Source organism: Metopolophium dirhodum, chromosome 2, assembly GCF_019925205.1.
Source record: "Metopolophium dirhodum isolate CAU chromosome 2, ASM1992520v1, whole genome shotgun sequence".
NCBI lineage: Eukaryota > Metazoa > Arthropoda > Insecta > Hemiptera > Aphididae > Metopolophium > Metopolophium dirhodum.
The window spans coordinates 12,048,207-12,070,592 of record NC_083561.1 but is presented as its reverse complement, the minus strand read 5'-3'; the positions used below and the strand labels follow the sequence as shown (position 1 = coordinate 12,070,592).

Sequence of the window (22,386 nt, the reverse complement as noted above, 5' to 3'; positions counted from 1 at the left end):
AAATCACGTCGCTATTCATTCGTTCTACAGATATTTTTTTTCCCCTATATTTTATATTATATTGTACAATCGCGAAAAGCCTATTGTTTGTATATTACTATAATACGGTATAATAATGTTATAACTAAGTATATATAATATTGTATTGGTACGTATTCGGCACGAAGGCCGTGATAATTACGCGCTCTCTGTGCGTGCACTATATATTTTGTAGGTACCTATCAAAAATATATAAAAATATTATATTTAAAAAAAAATAGGTCCGTTATTAGTTATTATTTATTACATACTATGTATAATATATATAATTGTTATAGTTTAGTAGGTATATATCTGTACTATACTATCAGTTATGCACCACGGCATACACACGGAGATGATTTTTTTTGCTACAACCGAAACTCGTATACGGTTCGCAGTTATCCGTCCCCGTCCCCGCGTTCGTGATATTAATTATTCACGTACCTATCATATTTAACCAGCGATGAGAAGATTGTTAAGTCGGCGGAAATAATCGAAGTTCGGCCGACAAGTCTCCCGTGTTCACTACAATGATAACATAACATTATATAACAGTATTCGTGTTATTACTATAGTGTATCTTTTATTTAAATTACAAATGAATAAATATGATATCGCGTAGTACGCAGGCATAGTGCAGCTTTCGACTGATATTATATTCGTCGAGTTACTCGGAAAAAAAGAAATGGATACATAACCAGATTATATTATAATCGACGACATTAATTAAAAACGAATTTCACGCCGATTTACTCCGAGTGGTGGTCTTACGTACGTGAATGTTATATACCTGATACCTATATATATTATACACACGCGTGGTAATTACCTACACGCGGTACAGCGTTGGTGAAAAATTAAACACCTACAACATGTTACAAACTCATGTCGCTGTCGTTTTTGTATTAGGTACTTTTAAATTCAAGTGGTCCTGATCGAGGTAAAAAAAATTCATAATGCAAATATTATAATAATATACTTCTATATTATGTATGTATGCGCGTCGACCTAATGGATTTTTGACACGTAGACGGTTTAGTTTCGTAGGAGTTTTATTTCTTATTTCGTTTGCAATTATTGGATGAGCCAAAAAATAAAAATAAAAACCGATAAAATTCCCAAAAAAAAAGAAGAAATAACGATTGTACATTACACACGGATAGTCGCGGATAAGTATGCATGGCTTGTGTCGTAAAATCACTATGTCGATAATCATAATAATAATATTACTATGAATCATTTATAATATATTATTATTTTTGTTCACCGACGACGACACGGAAAACTGCAGTAGTGATGGCGCGCCGACGCAGCGACTGAATAGACAACAACTGAAGAGACGCTGGTAAACGAAATAATTTAACGAATCGAACACGCGAACCGTAATAATATCAAACACGGTGTTTTATTAATCAGCATACATACTTATGTACAAACATGATATTGGCAGGTACGCGATATAGGTACAAAATAATATTATCATAATAACACAATATATACACACGCGGAATTCGAAACGCGTAGCACAACCTGAACAGAATAACGCACAACGGTATATTATTTTATTATATAGGCGCGCGCACATTTTATAATATAATATTTATACCTATGTGTACGCATATTATATATGTTTATAACGAGTGGGCCTACAGCCGTACTCGTACTACGCACAATATTATTATAATATTCACGCTGTGCTTCGCGTGTAGAATTTTCGGTTTTACACGACCGAGCGACACAATTTTTTTGTTTCGACGACACGACCGAATTACAATATTATTTTGTTGGATATATGCGGCGATGAGGTATAGGTAGGTAGGTATACCATCTATTTTATAATACATGGAGCGAAGTTCCTATATATCATCGCGGCCCGCGTTGTTAATATTTTCACACGACGACGATGATGATCATGATGACAGTAATGACGATTGATGATGATGATTATGATGACGAAGACGAAAATAATGATAACACGTGAATGATAATATTTACAGTTACCTGCAATATCACATATTCGTATACAATACACGGTCGTATAATAGGGCATGCGGCGACCCAAAGACACGAAAAACCCCTCGTTTGTACGAGGTCAACAATATTTAAATAGCTACACTAATATTTCAAGTCAATTTTTGATTTTTCGATAAAATATTGTAATTATGTGTACATCGGGATAAAATCAGAGTTGATAAGAAAAATATTTTACAAAATTAACAACTGTTTTAACTTTTAATCGTTTAAAACATGAATTTTTGTTTAAAATAATATGTTCTTTTCGATTGTTTTGTTAAATCATTTGAAACATACTTAAAACACAATTTAATTGAGTTTGAAACGAAATAAAAAAATTGGGACGTCCATATTATTATGGATTTAGACACCTGATTATGATACGTATATGAACTTAAAAGAGTAACTTCTTATTCAATTATTTATACTTGTAAGATGTATTGTAATTTATTATAAAATAATGTTAGTTTTGTACTATTTTATCTTTATTTATAAGACTTAGTTGTAAACTAATTGTTTATAGATATTTCGTAGTTACCAGAAGAGATGAAACTTATTAGTATTATCATTGATTTTATAATACTATTTATAATCAATGGTATTATTGGTATTACTTATTCAACAGTTACTAATTACTAAAACATTATTTAATTTACTTATAAAAATATATGTATCCAAAAGCTAAAATATATTCGACTGAATTGTCAATTAATTATCAAATTAATTATCAAAATAAAGATAAATAATAATTAACTTTTGCTACAAATTTAAAGTAAAACTTATAAAGAAGCAAGTAGCTTTTTTAACAACTGTTTTTATTGCAATGTTTAAATCATTTGTTTAATTGTTTGAAACACTCGTATAAAACATTTTGCCAATATACTGCAGCCGGGTAACAGATTCTGGTTTTTGTTGTATTTCTTTTTTAAAAAAACAATTTAGATGTCTGTGTTGGCAGTAATTGAGTTTATGTTATGTTTTATTTTCTTACCCGGCATAATAAGACATTGTACAAATGGTTTTTTTTAAATCACAAGCACTTGAATTAGTTAGATAACCGAAGAAGTGGACCATAAATTTTGCAAGAATTGACTTGAAAATTTAGTGTAACCAGTTGTTAAATGTACGGATACCCATAGTTATATATATTATGACTCGTTAATTATTATTATTACCGTTTGAATGACGCGTAAGTCGACGATATCGTGGACATAATCGTTCGGACGGACTTGCACGTACTTGCAGTGTGCGTGTCTGTCTGGAGTCAAACGGTTTTGTAACTGTGGCGAGCACGATGTACAAACGAAGTATAGAAACAATCGCTTAGTAATAAGCTTACTATAAGTAACAACTCGAGTTATAGGTGTACGGCGATGTGGCCACGACATCTGACCGGGCCCGAAGCGACCGCTGTGGCGGTCGTAGCGAATTATGTGGCATCGGGATAAGCCGGTCATCAGGTCTCGTCTCTCGCGGAAAAAGAAAATCGGAGGTTTAATATTATTATTTATTATTATTATTTATATAGGTAACACGTGATATTATTATTGTGTTGTACACTGCAACAATATAATATGTTACCCAGTGAGGTGCACATAACACGGACGGCGCGCAAAGAGAGTTTCGAAATGATTTTATTCGTTTTTTTTGCGAGAAATTCGATCGACGCTGCCGCCGACGTCGGATGGAACGCGACAATACGAGCTCGCAATATTCGCATTGAATATTTTTTAACACTTTTTTTCAACATTTCCGTGTCGCAGCCGTATTATCACGCGACGACGGTGACGTACAATTTATAAAATCTGTTAGATTTTTATTGTTTATTTTTCTTTGTAGAAATTCCATTACACGCACTGCACACGTTGGCCGATATAATATTATATTGTGTTTTTTGGTGTTATAATATATTATATTATGTACGGACGGCATTGGGCGGTCGTCGTCGTCGTCGTCGTCGGTAATATAATAATAATAATAACAACACGACGCGTTTATTATTACGAGGCGAATTCCGGGATATGTATAAAATATAACGCGTACCTACCTCCTACACGCCGGCTTATCCGTGTGTGAATATAATATTATTCGAGAAAGTCACATCTGATGCGCAATTCGACAGACCCGACACGCATACAATATTAATATTATCACCGTGTACTATGTAGTGTATTATTATTATTATTATTTTTTTTTTTTTTGTTGTTATATTATATTATGCTGAAGATATGGATACGAGATTTTACGATCAGATATTCGCATGTGGACTGGTCTGTCTGGCGGCACTAAAATAATTTCATGTTATGGGTTCAAAACAAAATACAATAATATATAATAATAAAATATATATTATGTACACATCATTCAGACAAAATATATCCCAATCCCGTATAGTGCGCGTACATCGATACATGGCACGACGTTAACAGAAATGGACGGTCGTTACGGAGTTGAACCAATTCACGCGACTCGTTTCGACGTAAAATATTATTATTTATTGCTGTATACTCTCTCAAAAAAAAAACTGCATCAATTGAGTGTGTATAAATTCAAAAACCGTCACCATATAATATTTATTATATTGTGTGTCGGGAGTCGGGTCAACCGCGCGACCTACACGCAGGTCTTAAATTATTTAGGTACCATATAATAATATGCGTATTATAATATTATGGTACTTAATATAGACTATAGTGCTTTTAGTATATTATAATATAATGTGCTGAGGTTTTTTACAAATCACTAGAACAAGTGAACAATTATTTACTGCACCAGCGCTGGGTGAACTATAGTAAATTTATACTCGTACTAGTGCGCAAGGCGTTCAATTATTATCTATTAACATAATATGCATAGAGAATGAGAAATATTTATGCATAAATAAGAGATTTTATCTGTAACGTTCTTAAACTATCATGTACATTTTAATAAATTTAAATATGTTATACTATTTGATATTGAAATTAAATCAATACGTATTTATAGCGTGTTGCTATTATAGTCAGATATTAGAATTTTGATTTGTACATTCGAGAATTTTTTCTTTATGTTTATCATTGTAGCATTAGAAATAAAGTGTATTTAATTTACTATAAAAATAATTAAAACAATTTATTAGTATACAAAATGTGTTTAATAATATTTTACTTTGTTTAAATATTGTACTATCTAATAATTATTTAAAAAATATTATTTTTCTTTTAAACGCCGACTGCAGCACATTTTCAGGATTTTTCGCATATTTTGTCGTTTTATTAGATATTTGTTAATTTTTGCTAAGATATTTTCAATTAATTTCCTATGTTCATCAGCCATCTGTTGAGAGTGATGCCAATAAATGTCCGAGTGTGTGTGTGAAAGAGAGAGAGTGATAGTGAGTATATACGAACCTCGTCTATAGTTGTGCAGAACCGGAACTCTGCCATCCAGGCTGGCGAACAAAGATCCGTTGGTGATGGGAAATCTGACCGCTTCGCCGCCGCCGCCGCCGCCGCCGCTGGAAGGCGGTGGAGGCCTTCGGGCGTCTTGCAACGAACCGTTGTACGGGCGGAACTTGCCATGTAAGCCTGCAAACGAACGCGAACGCGTGTTAAACGAAAACTATTAAAATATCAATAAAATATATTTTCTAGTTTTTACGGCGTGTTTGATTCGATATAACAATAAGTAATATTAGTATTCAGCAAAATATTATAATCGTATTCGTCGAGAATTCAGTTGAAATATAGAATTTCCGTCTTTGAAACGATTCTATATTATTATGTTTGAATGTATAGTACTCGTAATATTCGAATGGCGTATATATTCTACATTGCCTATGGTCGCAAGGTTGATTGATTAATCAGTCTGTACAAGTGTATCGTTTTCGATTTATCTTAAGAATCGGGGTTCCTTGTGGACAGTATAATATATAATAGAGGCTTAAATGTTTTACATTAACTACACGCCGCCAATGTATATAATGACTGATGATATTAACGTTACTCTCACCCTGACATCCTGTATATGATGTGTAAGGCAGATTGCCTTACACACCACCAACCTTATTCGGTCGATTCGCTGAATATACGGTGAAGAATGTAGTAGTGCCTATTCTTTTCTAGAATTCTAGAAGCAACATATTTGCTGCACTGCAGGAATAAAATATATATATCATTCTCATTTCCGATTTTTCGGGACACGACAGTAAATTACGCTTGGAACAATTTCAGTATATATATCATATTATATCCCGTATATAATTGTATATATGTATAATACTTTCAACGTTGTAACTTAAATACTTTCGTTCTTCAAAGTTATGTATTGCAGTATTTTTTCTTAAAAATACAATGGCGTAACAGTCACGAATTTTTCACCGAGAGATGAAATATTGAATAAATGGGAAACGAAAAAATAATTTAATTTTTATAAGCAATGAAATAGTCAACGCTGCGTATTATATCTAACCAAACATAATATAATAACATGTAATATATCTTTCGGTGTCAATAGTCAACACCACAGCTGTAGAAGGTTCTGTTTTTGTTTTACTTTATAATTTTCTCAGTATATTTTATTCACATTATTGTTATTAGAAAGAGAAAATAATTTCTATTAAACACGTCTTTTTTAGTTTAGTTTAAACACGATATATTTTACAGAAGCTATTTGTTTAAAAATTAGATATCAAGAGTTCGAGAATTCGTGAAATTATTTTTTATTTTTATAGCTATTAGCACTAGACCATTACAGCTCGACAATTAACTAAAATAATGAAATAAAATACACTTTTGACGATGTTTACATTATTATGACGATTTATATTAAACAAATATAATATACACCTACGAAAGAGTTGTCAAAAACGCGGAATAAAATCAAATTCAATTATGCAGTAGGAGCAGAGAACAGGTAAACTATTTAGGTGTATAAATATGGATTTAAAATATGCGTATCATTATTATTAAAAATATGTTTCCGATCTAACTTCGTCCATGTAAAAATATCGGTGAAATGAGAAATATATAAAATATAATATAATAATACCATAATATCAACTTGTTTCCATTTCAGAAACGAGTCAAAATCAAATAAATATTCGAGTAAACGATTCGTTCAATTTGCATTTGATGCATTTGCGTATGTAATAATATTATTATGTTACACGCTCAGGTGCATCATATCCAGGTTAGTACATAATTCTATAGGAATACAGGAGGTTTCCAAAATGTTAATATTATGGATTTTTCTTTTAATTTGTGTAAACTAAATCAAGTTAACTGGAAAATTGAGGGGAATCTGTCATCAGCCACCTTATCCGATGGATAAGAAACCGAATGGTTAGTACGAATATCACAATGTCACACACACACATATATATATATACATTAGATACACATAAGTACATAACATTATAATATACGGTGTTTGGATAAGTAATGCGTCTTCGTACAAAACGACGACGATGGTAAAAAATAAATGCATTTTATTTACCTTGAGGGGGCTTAGCCCGGTCCGAAACGCTTCGTCTCCGGTACAAGTTTGAAAGCCGGGGCACGAACTGGTCGTCGAACAGGAGCAAAACCACCGGCCACAGACACGCCTCGGCCAGCGCCGCCAGCATTGGTAAATTTTTTACCACAGGCGCGTAATCGGCAGAAAACACAAACCTTGAAGGTATGAAATGTTCGGAAGCCATCAGCACCTGTAACGCATCGAATTTCTCCGTTAGAATGAATGATCGTTTGCAGTTAATTCAATACAATAATATTATGATACCTACTCTAGATATTATAATATATTATATTTTAATACTTATAAAAATAAGCCGGGATAGGTAGGCCGGGACGATATACAATATTATAACTCATAATAATTGTATTTCAGTTATAATACATTATATGCGTCCAAATAGTGATGATATTATTACAATTTATTTACATTATTATTACATTATAATTTTACTTACACAGAATAAGAAATTTCTATATTTTTTTACATCGAAACCTTACACTTTCGACCTTACTTTTATATATCTACAGGTACTAGAAAACAATTTCCTTTAATACTTTGATACCTAATCCAAGGAATAACTTAACACATTAGATAAAACCATATACAACTAGTTACTGTCGTTTATTTATGGCATTTTATTCTTCGATCCTATTTTATATATGGACACTCTTAGTTATTACAGGTCGTTGATAACATTTATTTTAAAACTTTATATTCCTTATGTAAATTTATATGAATTATTTTTTAAAAATTTTCAATAGAATAGCTTTTTTTATTTTATTGATAAGAAATTACTCTCTACAAAGTATGCATTTTTTTTAAAACCTTACTATGTACTGAGTACTTATATTAAACTATTAGTGCATATTGTAAAAACACTCCTTAGAAGAAGAATTGTGTAATTTACGAAATAAGTTCGTCCATGTTATAATTGATGTCAATTACTATGTCAATTCGAGGCCTTTTCAAGACTGCAGTGGGTCCAATTTGATACGCCACACTGTATCCAAGGCCCCTGTGCAATATGTATATTGTATACACACCCTGAACACACCCAGTTTTTACTGATTATAGTATTCACTATTCACTGATAAAATTCAACTGATCTAACGTCTTTGTATTAATTAGACAAATTATCATAATGTTATTTAATATTATATAATAATAATAATATATTATGGCCGCAGTGGCGACATTGTTAAACCGTAATTTTACGAAAGTATCAGTCTATTGTCATTAATTGGGTTTTTATTTTTAATTTGATGGTAACTGAAATATTGTCAAAAAAGTAATGAATATCTCGTAATTAAAATTTATAAACGATGTCACCCATTACTCATTTTACATTATTAGATGGCTATAATAATTTGATAAAAATATTTGCATACATAAATTCCTGTTAAAAAAAAATCTTTTTTGTTTTATTTTAAGTAGGTACCTAAATTAAAATGTACAATTATTTTTAAAAAATATTGTTTATTACTATTATAGACATGGTACTTCTTATATTTTAAATAATTTATGAAAAACCATATGTCCAGAATACCAACGTAAAAAATCATATATTTTTGTTATTGTTTTCGACACGATGAAATAGTATGTATTAAATAACAACAACAAAAACATGGTTATAAAAATATTCATGCCTGCGTAATTTTTCAAAATATAATATTATTATTATACATTGCGGTTTTGTTTTGTTAAACGTGAAATTCAAATAAACCACAATGATAATAATAATTATGAAATTCCGACGATTTATATCATAATATAATACTCACTATACATCGTGGACGATATAATTGACTAATTTGATTACAATATATTACACACCCCGACGTATTATTTAAAAAATTGTTCAACAAGCAGGTATAACAAATGATGTGTATTAATATACATTTCAAGACAACCATCCACATTGTATAATGTGATAAAGGGTACGTATAGGTACTTATCATTTATCAACATAATAATAATATAATAATATTGTGTATAATATATTAATATATAATTTAATATATTATAAATAGTATAAATTTAATAGTGCATAATATTGTATTTATGTACTTATATATATACTATATTATAGTAATACTACTGCAGACGTCGTTTGCCGTTTGCTACTCACATATTTGGCGTTTCAGACATTCATAAACTGTGTATTATTATACATTATTATAGTTATATAAGTGATTTCGAAAATAGTTTTCCGGCCGTCTGCACTGCAGCGGCGACGGCCCGTTGAGATTTGATTTATGATTTATTCGCGTACTATTACATTAAATGCGTAAGTACGAAACATTGTATATTATACACAATATATGAAACGCAACTATGATGAAAAAAATTGTTTTTGATAATATCACGGAGAATTCGTTCTTCTCGTGCATATCTACTGTTTGATGCTGCTGTTGCAGCGGCGCAACTATTATACACACACTCACGAACATATATATTATAATAGGTATGTATACACAGTAAATTGCCTCCTATTAAATATTAAACGTTTTCTTTCCACGGGCCACGTATGTGTGCCGCGTCTATCCGTCTAAATATGCCGCCGAATTACCATTTATTATTTTTGAAATGTATTCATATATTTCTCTCTCACACTGGTATACATATTATAATGATAATATATATATATATATATATATATATATATATATATATATATATATATTGTTTAAGCCCCGGAGGCACATACTACTTTAATATCACGGACGTTATAAACTTATAATAATAATAATAGCACGACCACGCGGGTCGTATGTATAATATAATATATGTGTTTAATATACATAACATGTGAGCCCCAAGAGGCGTTTTCCCATATCATGCAACGATCATCTCGCCGTGATTTTTCTCGGATTTTCACTCTCGTTCGATGATAATAATTAGCGACAACGGCCGACCGCGTGCATATACGAGTTGTTTGTACTGTTGTTGTGGCATAGGTATATAATATTCATTATACAATATATACATTGTACACTGTATAGGTACACCAATACTACCAATAACAATAATAATAATATATATTACCCGTCATGTCGTAACACACGCGATAGCGGGACTGGGAGAGGTTTACGCTATACTATGTCTGTGTAAAAAATATAATAAGATATTATGTATAATAATATGACGATTGTGTGTATGCCTGCGTGTATTTATACCGATACGAGAAACAATATAATAATGATGTAACTACATGCGGAGGGAAAATTTGTTTCGGACGTCAAGAAATAAACGGAGAAAAAATATCATACAGCCGTTTTAACGGGACTTGGGAGAGGAATAAAATACACGACGAGGACGTGTACACATATAATAGAGCATACAATACCACTCGACGACACGTGAGGAGAGAGTGAGAGAGAAGACGGAAAAAAGCTAACCGAAAAACGCGTGAAATTGGATTTCGACTCGACGAACACGCACAGGCGACTCGTGCAGCGGTCGTGTGTGTACACGAAATGTTATTATATTATGTTGATTACGTGTGTATTATATGTATCTAGGTACATATATTATATTATAATGTATTTAAAGTCAATAGGTATTATATTATAGCTGCGTAAACCCGCCGTCTTCGCATACGGTTTCGTCCGAGAGGATAATAATAATAATAATAATTATTATTATTATTAAGACAGGACGCGAGCAGGAGTTTGTGGTCGGAGGGGGGGGGGGGGAGGCCGTAAACCCGCAGAGATCGTGTCCACGGTGGTTCGTCATTGTGTACGATCAACGCGCAGAGTCGTATTATAGCGGCGCCGCTGAATGAAATTCAAACGCAAAGGCGTAGGAAAAATAATATTATTGCAGTGGTTGCAGGTCAGCGCGTGACCGCGGTCGGGACAATAATGTAATAAAAGCTTCGGCTCGCAGACATCTGTGGCGCGCGCTAAGGACGTGGCGTGTTCCATACGTACACGGCTGGTATAATATATGGCTGGTACTATATTATTGTGCCTACAATATATAATGTGGAAACGTCGCCGTCGGTCGCCTCGCACATTAATCACAGACGCTATCACAATGAGACGCACAAAAGACGGACTCGTGTCAAACGATTTTATAGGCACCTGACGTCGCGAATGCATAATACGGCCTCGCGTGTGTGTGTGTGTGTGTGTGTGTGTGTGTGTGTGTGTGTGTGTGTGTGTGTGTGTGTGTGTGTGTTCGCGCGCGCCTTTAAATAATAACGACGTCGTTATAATAATATATAATTCGTCCCGGCTAGCGGAAAACTCGGCACTTAGTTCCTCGCGCGACGTCTATTCACGATCCAACGGGGTCGTCGTCAAACGTGTACCTATCGTCTAAAATTTAGACTCTAAATTACATTATATACGGCGACGAGAGGGTTAGAATGTAATATATATATATACCTGAATGTACATATTATTATACATATATAATACATGTAATATTTAGACGTGTACGCACGCGTAGGTGTACAATGAAGACGTTTTTATCCATCACACAAAGTTGATTTTGGAAGGAACGGCGACGATATATTATTGAGAGTAACGCATTAAGACATAACAATAACATCGTCATATTAATATAATAATAATAATATAATAGACCTATACATTTTTTTTTTATCCTTAACGAAAACCGTGTGTGGGGAGGTTCTCGACTTGTATAATATGGCTGTCTAGTTTTAAATGTTATTAAAATATGGTATATACCTATGTCTGTTATAAATGTTTACGGTACCTACTAGAGTGTTAATAACCTGCACCTTCAGGCTTAAAGATCAAACATTATTTGAATCCCACGACACTATTTAGGTGGGTAATTTATTCGCCCGCGCACGCTTTTACGTGTACGAAAATCAATTCCATTTTAACCACTTCATGCGTATAATAACTGCATAGACATCTAGAGAAGTCAGTTGTAATACAAACAATTTCGTCTTCTCGAAATCGTGAAAAAAAACGTTTTTTTTGATATCTCAGTATAGAGAATCGTGAATATATAAAGCGAGGAATTATTTAAACCAGTAAGGAAAAGCAGAGCAAAGATACATATCTCTATTTAAAATGAAATCAAACTAAAACGGTAAAGGCATCTTAAAAGAAGCAGATAGAATGTTTAATTAATTTGATGCGTTAATAAAACAATATATATACAAAGTGATTCACTATGCATGTGCATCCCCCTTTTAATCTTTATTTATGTATTTATTAAAATTTGATTTTTAGAATTTTTAAATAAGCCTACAGAAAAGGTTCATTTTCAAATACTTATTTTTTTTTATTTTCAAATAAAAACTAGGCAAGTATAGATTTTTCAATATGGTCTCGAAGTAGGTATACTTGAAAAATTAAAAATTCATTATTTGAATAAAATCATTATTAAAAGAATTGTTAAATCCCCTGCATATTGAAACAAATTGCATTGTATATCATACTTTGATTTGAGGGTGTATAATAAAGGCTAAAATGGTATTAGTGGTAAGTAAAATAAAAATAACCATAGCAATGAAAATGATTGTGATGGATGAAATAAGGCGTACGGCATTTTATAATATACGGAAACCTAAAATGATATGTAGATACTCGCAGGTGACTCAATAATATATAATAATAAACTTGGATTCACTGTGCATATATTCTGTTGCGGTTGTGTTATGTAGGTAACTATCCAAATAATATACTCCATACTTATATTGTTATTTGTTCGTGTTATACAACTCTATAGTAATATATCTGTGTGAGTAATTATATAATCTCAAACAAAATTGATTTTTGTTTTTATAATAACTAATAAGCCCACGTTCAACTTCAACATTATAGAGTTCGTAAGCTTATTATGATATAATATAGTCACCTGCCGTTTGTCAGTCACGAGATTTTACGTAATAATCGAACAATATATCTCATTGTTGTGAGGTCAATTGTTTAAATTCTATATTAATTATGTAGTAAGAAAAATATACAAAGTCATCGATTTTAACGTGGGATATATTGATTTTTGACAGTATGCTTCTGAATGATTCTCGTTCAAAAAAAATATCTATTGGTAGGTTGTAGGTATATACAAAAAATAAACTTTGTAAAGTTCTAGTACCTGGACTTACGTGATTTAGTTAATATAATATTAACTCATGAATTATACTACAGTCTACAGCTATTATAGCTATACTACATTTCTGATTTTTGTTAATTCCCAATTAAGCTATTTCGCATCTGTAACCGTAACATTAGCACATATTGAACTATCTATTTAATGTTTTACACTTAAATATAATTTTACAATCATAAATGTTTATTTTAAATTGTTAATACATTTTTAAATGCAGTGATAATTCTCTACACTTCCGTATTAATTAAATAATAATATATTTAGGTGAAGTAGTATACATTTTAATTTTTTTTCCATATATATTAGGTACATTTCATATTTCGTTTAAAATGATTTTGTATTTTTAACTTATAACATAGTTGATCACTTACTTAATATGTGATATTAGGATCTAAAATATCTAAAATAATATTAATTTACATAATACCATATTGATTTTAACATAATTCATAACCTTATTTTATACTTTAAAATAATCTCAAGCAATTAAAGCACATTTGGAAGCACTATAGTACTGTACACACTAGTATAGTAGTATATTATGATTAGGTAGATAGGTAGGTACTGATTATTTAATAAACCTAAATAAGCTGTCGTAAAAAAACTTTCCACTTAGTAAATAATCTTGGTACACGTAAGTCTTTCATAACATTAATCGGGATATAGAATTTCACAAAAGTTTTGTGATTATTTAAATCTACTATTGAATATCGTTTTCTGGTTGATAATCGAATTAGTTTTAAGAGTCATGTGGCATAAGCCAGCTAGGTTGTAATAGCATGCTACATACAAATAATTCGATTATAGTTACAAATGTAATTTTGTGTTGTTTAGAACAACAACAAATCAACAGAAAACATTTTATAAATTATAATTATTATCACTATAATATAGATATTGGATATTTAGGTATATCTTTAATACGATTAGTGAAATTTGAATTGATATCTATATATTCACAATAATTACAATAACGTGTGACCCATTTTTCAAGATCAAGATCCATTGTCGATAAAACCAGACGCCTTGAGCTATACGTGATTAAATGTAATTTATGTAATTGGCCTCAATAGCTTAATAAAATAATAATAGGTATAGGTATACATTATTCACGTATTTATCAATATTTCTCACAAACACCATATGCGCAAATAATAACTTGCATTGTTTTGTTCACATCAGTTGTACATAATATATAATATTGCTATGTGAGTGGAGAATTATTGCTAAATACGAAAATATAACAGAGAATCATATCAAATACAAGACGTAAAATAAATTCGTTTATTATGCAGTAGAAAATAAAAGAGGCAATTTAAGTTCAGATTTACTGGAATTCAATTGAATCCAACAATGTATTTTAATTATAGCACAATAATAAATTCTGTTATAAATTTGGCGTATAATTTATATTTTATTCATTTCGTTTTCTACCTTCTACGCCGTTGTTTTTTTAAATCTATAGTTAAAAGTAAAATGTATTATAATTTGTTTTAAATTCAATCACCATGTTATATTTTATCAGATAAGAAAATATTATCTATAACACGATATGTATCATAATGAAACAAGATGTACGCACGAAATAATATTACTATTTGGACGACACAGTGTAATTTTTCAGAACATCATTAAACAATCAACTAAAAAAAATTGATATGGTGTAATAGTAATGTGGGCTATAGTGTATGCTACCGTTATCCATAGGAAAAACTTATTAATGTGTATCGCATTGAAATAATATTTTACTAATCAATAATCATCAACAAATAATGATTATTATAGATATAAATAAATTGTTTCTGTAGTAATGTCACCAGGTGAGCGCTACAATTTCCTTTCCCCGTGTAAGTCTCGTACAACAGAAGTTCTGTGATTTTATGCAACCATGACCTGCCTGTAGAATTTGTAAAAGTCCATAAATACATGAACCTACTCTGAAATGGAAATTACTCTCGAAGCGTAATCTATTTTATTCTCAAATTTCCCATTCATGTGGACCATGATGCAATCGGTTACCAACCCGTATATACATAGTAGGTACAGTTCAATTGGGAAACACGGCGATTTTATAATGATGTATATTATGTCAATTTATTTTGACCCCTGAGGCAACAATGATCACTAGTTAGATGCTCGAGAAACTTAATCACGGTGCATTTAACTTTGTCAGAACTAACGTGCGATAAAATGTGATTAGTAAAATATAGGTACGCGAAGAAAATGCAATGACATATTTACTACATAAAATGGAGATAAATATATATATATATTATATATTTATATAGGCACAGCGTTAATAAGATAGAAATTGTGTTTCAGAGCTTAGTGAAAATTTAAAAAATATAATTACTTTTCATTTTTAAACCATCATATTATACCGCATACACCGATGAGTGTCCCGTGAGAATTTAATAATTTTGGAAGACGGAGAAAATATGTAGATTGCATTACCCTACTGTTTTAAATTTATAATTTAATCGTTGGACACAATATTATATGTTTATACAGTATAATATATAATATACAAGAAGCTATAAAATATTCTAATGTTAAGTTCACACATGCGTTTATTCACCATCATCAAAAATAGTTAATTATAACCCACACTATGTTTTATAATATGTATAGATCATTAATATTGAAAAAAATATTTTAAAATTGTTATCTATTTACAGTAAACAAAAAAATATTATATTATTACTGCTATGCCGTATAGATTTCACACACACTGCTTATAAAAACGTACTACAATAGCATACAAAAGCAATATCTTGTCCTAGTTTCTGGCGTATTATATTAGTGATGTATGGTGTATAAATAGGTATAATATAAATTATATATTTTTAGCATACAATTTTACAATTCAACTACATGCCATTTAATATCTCATATGGCACACAGTCGCTTGTTAACATTCGGACAGAAAAAGACAATTTCTATTATAGCAACAATTAGGTGCCGTCGACGAATAAGAATGTCGGATCGTGAATGGACTGAAACATGTCTACTTAAATTAATACTGTAATAGCATACACGTGATATAAGTGTATTATAGAATATATTCCAATAAGGTGTCAAAATGGAGGACATAATGTAAATATGCAGTACTATCCGTAAACGGGCTTGTAAACATTATATTTCTTAAGATTAATTATCGTTGCTCGATTATAAACTCAGTTCACGGATTGAATACAATAATAGCATAAGATGTTGTGATCATATAATTAGTATTAGTACCTACTATTTATAAGAGAAAAATAGTTATCACACACAAGTTTGACACACAAGTTGACACACACTTAAGTATTTGATATACGTATAAGTTTATAAACACATAAAAATCGCTGTTCTCAAGTGATCATTTTTTTTCTTATCATTCACTGCTACGAGAAATATAACATTACAATTAATTATTCAATATAATATAACCAATTTAAGTGGAGTATAATACAATCCCTTAACTATACTCTATCGATGTTTAAATTAATATGTTTTTAAATTCAGTCTAAATATTTTGTATTAAGTACGAAAGGTATACGTACTGGTATTTAGTACGCTTGATTTCGAGATTACTGTTGATAATAAGAAAACTATTATAATATTACAGTAACAATATTTTCAGTTTCAAACTTTTTATTTTTAAATCTAAATGTGTAAACGTTTTATCGACAAGTTCTTTACTGAATCGTGTATATATTTAAAATGAATTATTTGATTTAAGAAATATAATGCCGTAATAAAAATCAAATTATAAAATATTTTTGATATTTTAATGAAGACAAAATTATTTCAGAAATACCGATTATTATATTCATTATTTTTTCCAGCCTGATGAAATTCTACATTACCATCACTAAAATATAAGTCTCAAAAAAAAAAATACAAGTACAAGTACAAACAAGCATAAAAACCAGTTATTAAAATTTAAACTATAACTTGTTGTCTAAATAACTAAAGTAAGCCACTAAGTCTGTCAACTTAGGTCTTAGGTAAAAATGATAACATTTATTTTATGTATGTTTTTTTCTCCCAAATATCATCGCATCATTATAAAGATAATATATAGTTTTATATTTTAATTATACAACTTTCTCAAGACATAAAGATAACAATTTAAGAAGTTAAAATATAAAATAATGATGACCGCGATTCCACAAAAATAAAAAGAAACATATATGTACCTAAATTATGTCATGCTGTGCATATTTTATGTAAAATGACTAACAAAAATAATGGCAAAAAAATATATATTTGTTAAGTAGTATTCTCTAGATGCGGGCTGTTACAAAACGTTAAAAATATAAGTAGGTTCATTTGTTTAAAAAAAAAAAATGTAAAAATGATTCCGTTTTACCAATAGAAAATATTCGGTCACATTAGAGTAATAGACTAAGTTATTCTTTAGATACCTAATAATTTGAAAACAAATTCATCTATTTAACATTATTTTCTTTTTACGAATATATAAATGTAGATTTGCTATTTTACCCCAACCAGTATCATAAATTAAACTATTATTGATGACAATTATTATTAGTATTATGTTTAATGTATATATAACATATATTTCGTATTTGTATTTTATAATAACCGTAGTTAACAACTATATTGTCTGAACACTGTAAACTTTACACAATACTAAAATATGTCCATACGATAATAACAAAAAGAAATATTTTATACAATGAGCATTACTGCAATAATAACAACCACTGTTAAAATATGATCAGTATATGTTACCAAAACGATTATCATTTTATACACACCTAGGTAACCTAGTAAAAACTATAGGATGTACTGATGTAGTAAATTCTGAAAATATTTTGGCAAAATGTTGATATAATTTTAGAGTCATTAAAATATATTATTTCCGGTGTAATCTCGACTGGAATGTATATGGGTAGGTTCTATTTGTAATTTTTTTTTAAATAAGTTTGAATAAATTAGTACATATATAATATAGTATATAATTTATTACCATAATGGCAACTTAAAGTCATAATAATTGAGTATAAATTATGAATAATAATACATAAACTAAACATAGGTCTTGATATCCATTTGGACATAAAATATATCATGTATTAAAACGTAATATAGCCGTAAATCACTCCATAATGTATAGATATTATACTGTGTCGTATAGAATATTGAACTGTGTGTGAATAATTTTATATTGCAATCGAAAAGTTCTCATAAAACAAATAAAGCAAGTAACAATAATATCAAATCATTATTTCTATATACGGATCACGGATGACTATATAACGAAGAAATATTCCATTGCGATGCGGATTTCGTAATTTAATTGTAAGTGTTTTGATTTTTTGCTTTACAGTGTCACCCAATTAAATACATTGAAAAACAAAAAAAGAAACCATCTGTCAAACATCTATGCATAATGCAATGTCATTAAGCGATCCATTTAACACTGTAATTTAGTTTCTATTTTGCTTTGACATTCGTTGATAATAGGTATATATTTTTATTTTCTACTTATTTTCATAAGCTTTAGACATGTATGATGTATCCAGATACGCAAAAGTTAAGTGAGTTAATAAGCGAACCTACTTATTATGTTATTAATACCTTATTATGTATAACACTACTTCATTCGTTGAAATGTCAACCTAAAAATGTTTTGAATTCATTCTATATAAGTATACTGATACTATTATATTGATGTACGCTAAACCCTTGATAACTAAATTTACTAATATTGTTAGAGATATAATATGGACATTTAATATAAATACCTATTACTATTACATTTTATAAATTAAAATTATTATATTGCATTAAAATAAACAGATTTGTAATATAAGAAAACAAAAATTTGTCGTTTATAAGTTTATTTTTATCACAAGCATATGTAATATGTAAAATAAAGTAGTTAAATAATTATATTATATTGCACGTTTAGTGTTTACGTAACTTATTAATATAAATATTATCTAATGTATTTTTCAATCAATAATTATTTAATATATTATATTGTTCTATCATCTATAATAATAAAATAAACTATTACAATTAATGACGTATACACTTTCGATGTATCAGTAAGTAGGTATACCTATTATCATTATGTATTTAACAATACAACAATACGTTTCCATTCAATGATTTGACAATACAATAAATTACGTTATCGTTTCTACAATCGTTAATTATTAAAATATTTTTCAAATATAAATTTTTTTATCAATTTTATGTTTAGTTGTCTTTCGGTTGAATCCGTTCAAACCAACTGAATTAAGTATTATAGCTTAAATGCAATCTTGAGGTTTATGAATTGAAATAATACAATTATAAACCAATGATACATTCAAATTAAAAATTTAAATTTAAACTTTTCTAAATAAATAGTTAAATTTATATTCTAAATTAAGAAAGATTAACATATTTGAATATAATATTAGAATATAATATCATCTTAAGGTTTCATAGTTCACGGTTCGCAGTAGGCACTAGACAGTATTATACTAACATATTGAACATTTTTACATTTTTACATTTTGTAATTGTAATAAATTCTTATATTTTTTTAATCGAAAAAAAATATTTTTATACAACAAAATAGATAGGTATACTTACAAGTTACAACCAAAAGAATAGTAAAAGCTTGTGTAATAGAAAATATTAAGAAGGTATTATATCGGTTTTATATAAAAATATAGGTAACATAATATACATATAATACATTACAAGTTTCAATATCTATGATAGGTATAATTATTTAGTTATATATATATTATTTACATACGACATCCATATAATAATATATATTAGGCTCTGAAAATCATGCAGAATTATCACGAATGATACTCAAACAAGTTATACAAGTTACAAACGAAATATCGAGTGTTCTAACTTCTAAACGATAGTTGCATTTAATATATATTATTGTTATAACATACCTAATTATTAAATAAATAACATTAAAATAATAAATTATAAAAAAAACACGATGTTATTACGTTATATATACGGGATTTAATTAAGCGTAAAACGCTGATTATTTCAAAAAGTATTAATGTTTTTGAAAATATTTTTTTACATAGTTTCAAGTTTCACGTTTTTATTAAAAAATCATATTTTTAAATGTTTTTTATCCTTATATTTTTTTAAGTTTTTTACATTTTTAAATGATAACATAGTTTTAATTTAATTTTCAAAGCAGAATATTTTTCTAAGTATTTTTATACATAAAATTCGATTTTAAAAAGAGTAGTTTAAATTCTATTTTTATGAACCAAAATACTGAAAAAAAATATTCTGCTTTGGAATATGAAATTAAAACTATGCTGTCTTTCAAAAAAGTTAAAAACTTGAAAAATTATAAGGATAAAAAATATTTTCAAAAACATTAATACTTTTTGAGATAATAATTACGCTTAATGAATCACGCTGTACATAGTTTTGGTGTTTTTTTCTTTTTTTGAAATATACCTACTTATTATGTTATGTTATAAATTATAATATAAATTTATTATTAGTATTAGGTTTACACACAAATATACAATATAATATGTTATATATATATAATTTAAATGACGGGCTTATTGAATGCAAGAGTGTGCCACGATGTTGTCGGTAAAAAATACAATAAAATAGTATATAACTAATACTACGTTATACGACCTATTTGAAATGCTTGCAGAGAATGAAATCTTCCACTCTATCTACTATTCGTATTAGAAAAAATTACTTTTTCATTTCATGCACCATATACCTTGTACAATATAATATATTATTTATGTTACTCGAATGCCGACATTAACATGAATGAAAGCAAAAAAAAACAAACAGCTACAAGACCATAATACTGTCACAACTCTCAAATGTCTTCTATAACGAAAAGAAGAAATAACACCCGATTGATTAGTTTGTCCGTTTAAGTCATCGTAGACCTTGAAAACCAATAGATTTTCATTAACAAAACAATATTAATCACTTCACGACCAAATCATCCGATTATCAGATTAGACTTGAGACCTATAATTAGGTATACATAAAGATATAATAAAGCACGTTATACCTATATATACCATAGTTAATTGTTAAGTCTAATAATGTAGTTATGTAGTAGAAGAATTTTAATGATAAATGCAATACCGTTGATTCAATTTTGAAGTAATTTTTGGACTTTCTAGATCATGTTTTCCTTTTTCATTATTTTTTTGGATATATTTAATAATTTTCGTCAATCGAATCTTTTTACCTACATTTGATGAATTATTTTTTAACTTTTGTAAACTTATTAAAATATGAAATTAAAAAATAATATAGTTTTTTCTCTTCCTTCCTTACTTTTTTCAATTTTGAACTTTTAGTGCAGGTCTTGAGATTTTAAATGCATTTTTATGGTTTTTTAATGCATTAAATTCACAGCCCTAATTATAATGTATGATCCTTAAATGTAGTATTTGTATAAAGTTTAATATTATAAAATATGCTTTTGACTAAATATACGAAATTATTATTTAAAAAAAAAATACTGTAGCTGGAATATATTTGTGAATATAATAAGTACCTACAGATATATTATAGCATCACGGAAGACCAAGGTCGTGGCGGAAAACCGCAGTTCCGGTATAAGAAGACCGCGTTCATATACCTATATAGTGTATAATATACAAGACGCAGAACTCGCTAGATTATGACGCGTTGCGTGCTCGGGGGTCATTGTCGGACCGAAAACCGAACGATACGTTTTATGTACGAGAAACGGAAACGGTCGATTTTCGGGCT

General features: G+C 29.2%; 1 protein-coding gene across 1 annotated transcript in view; it reads right to left on the bottom strand.

Annotated features, from left to right (window-relative positions):
* The window catches only part of LOC132939014 (uncharacterized), a 57,360-nt gene that overhangs the window by 4,054 nt on the left and 30,920 nt on the right, over positions 1-22,386 (bottom strand). The window contains exons 3-4 of the mRNA XM_061006013.1: positions 7,510-7,720; positions 5,424-5,600 (exon numbers count right to left, since the gene is read on the bottom strand). Of these exons, the coding sequence (XP_060861996.1) occupies positions 5,424-5,600; positions 7,510-7,720 (388 nt within the window). The remainder of the gene's footprint in view (positions 1-5,423; positions 5,601-7,509; positions 7,721-22,386) is intronic.